The sequence below is a fragment of the Motacilla alba genome, chromosome 1 (assembly GCF_015832195.1).
Source record: "Motacilla alba alba isolate MOTALB_02 chromosome 1, Motacilla_alba_V1.0_pri, whole genome shotgun sequence".
NCBI classification, from domain to species: Eukaryota; Metazoa; Chordata; class Aves; order Passeriformes; family Motacillidae; genus Motacilla; species Motacilla alba.
Window position 1 is genome coordinate 84318391 of NC_052016.1, and position 2107 is coordinate 84320497.

The 2107-nt window shown below is 40.2% G+C and overlaps 1 protein-coding gene across 1 annotated transcript; it reads right to left on the minus strand.

The window, feature by feature from the left end:
- Nucleotides 1-436: 436 nt before the first annotated feature.
- Nucleotides 437-1411, minus strand: LOC119706220 (2-oxoglutarate receptor 1-like). The gene has a single exon (XM_038149543.1). It carries the CDS (start codon nt 1409-1411, stop codon nt 437-439), a length of 975 nt encoding a protein of 324 aa, XP_038005471.1.
- Nucleotides 1412-2107: the final 696 nt, after the last annotated feature.

Below are 2107 nucleotides of genomic sequence, written 5' to 3' on the forward strand. Positions count from 1 at the left end.
CCAGAAGGTCTTACTGCTCTCCATGGCTTAGGAAGAAACTCAGACAGGTCTCTAGTTCAGACTACACTTATATTTTAAGTTAATAAAATTAATTTAGGATTACTTCCATCCTAAATCTGTATCTGCCACTAATAGACTAGTATTTTTTTTATAGAATGGGCCATTCTCCAAAAGAGCTACCATGGATTCAGGAAGTAACCGCAGAAACATTTCTGAGAAGTTTCACACTTTATTTATTAGTATTTTATTTAAAACTTTTTATTTTTAATCATAAATTTTCTCCTTCGATGATCAGTTTGTAACCCAGAACAGATTAACTCTCCTGTGGCACTGGCTGGGTTAACCTGAGTACTCTAATGACAGGGAGGTTGTGCCTGGCTGGTTGAGGGCAGGTTTCAATCCTTCCTCCAGAAATATTAAATTACATCAACTTCTTCTACTTCAAACTCTTGTTTGTCCAAAACTTGACGAGTGAGAGTATCGCCTGCTGGAAATTATCTCCTGACACTACATACAGCAGCAAATTTCCAAAAGTATTTAATGCTGCTAAAGGTTTAGCTATAATAAACATTAAAAGGATAGTTTTCTTCAAGTGGCAGCTAACTGGCTGTACTCGGAGCTCCAGATGAATCCCCTGAAAGACATGGAAGGGGAGGAAGCACACATAGAAGACCAGCAAGAGGAGAACAGTGAGCCTGCGAGCCTTTTGTTTGTAGCTAGCCTGTGTGTGGAGCCCAGTGGCCAAGATGCAAATGATGAGCACGTAGCACAGAGTCACCGTGAGCAATGGCAAGAGGAAGGCAAACACAGTCAGTCCCCAGTTGTACCAGCGACTTGTGATGAAGTCCTCAGCAGTAACCAGGTCCGGGCAGATGGTCTTGTTCTGCCTGTTACTTGGGGCAATCAGGATGGCCAAGGGGCTGAGGGCCACCAGGGAAATCATCCAAACGACTGCACAGGTCACCACTGCCCATCTCCGCTTCCGAAGAAATAGGGATTTCATTGGGTGCACAACTACCAAAAAGCGAAAGATGCTGAAGCTGCTAAGGAAGATAATACCACTGTACATGTTGAAGTAGAAACAAAACTGAATAAACTTGCACATGAAGTCTCCAAAAATCCAGTCATTTCCATTGGCATAATAGTGTATAAAGAAAGGAAGTGTGACTACATACAGTAGGTCAGTGATAGCCAGGTTTAACATAATGATGGTGCTGCTTTTCCAGGGTCTCATCTTAAAACAGTAAACAAAAATTGTCGCAATATTTCCTGGGAAGCACACCAGGAAGATTAGGCTGTAAAGGACGGAGAGATACAATTTCACCTGTAAGAAATCTTCATCCTTGCAGCTTGTCAATCGGTCTGCAGGGCTGGACTGAGCAGTAAAATTGCTGGTGCATTCAGATGCCATGTTTACAGAAGTCTCCTTAAGACAAAAATCAGATGTTTAGTTTTAATTGGTTTGTTGGAACAAATGTTGTCAGTTAAACCTTTTGTTGCTGGAGAAAGTGTACGTTTGAGAAGGCACAGTAGTGAGAGGAAATGAGGATTTGCTAATGTATCCAGTCTGACCTAGATAACACCATTGAAATGTTTGATTTCACCCTTTCCTCTCTTTTACATTTAATTTTGATAATTATTAATTTTACTCTTTCTTTGTTTAGCTTCCTTCATTGAAGAAGACAATCACCACTTATCTGCAGATCTTCAGGAGTAGGAAGCACACACTTAGAGAGCTAGAGGGAGTTTGGGCTTAGATTTTGCAAGTGAACTAGTCTTAGCCTTTCAGAAAGTAGAACCATATCCATATATTACCTTCACTAATCAGAGCTAATCAGTGTTTTGTGCTCATGGAGCAGAGATGTCATTCTGCCTTCATGAAAGCCAAACGATGTTAGGTTTAGTTACAGATCTCAAGACCTGATGCTCCTATAACCTGACAGATTGTTCCCTGAACATAATTTTATACTCTTGGAGTCATCAGAGTATAAAACTAGTATGAATGTTTTGGGTTTGGTTTTTTGGAGTGTTGTATTTTGGGGGAGAGGTGTTATTTTGTTTTGGATTGGTTTTTTTTTAAATCAAGCTCCATAGTAGCATAAAATTG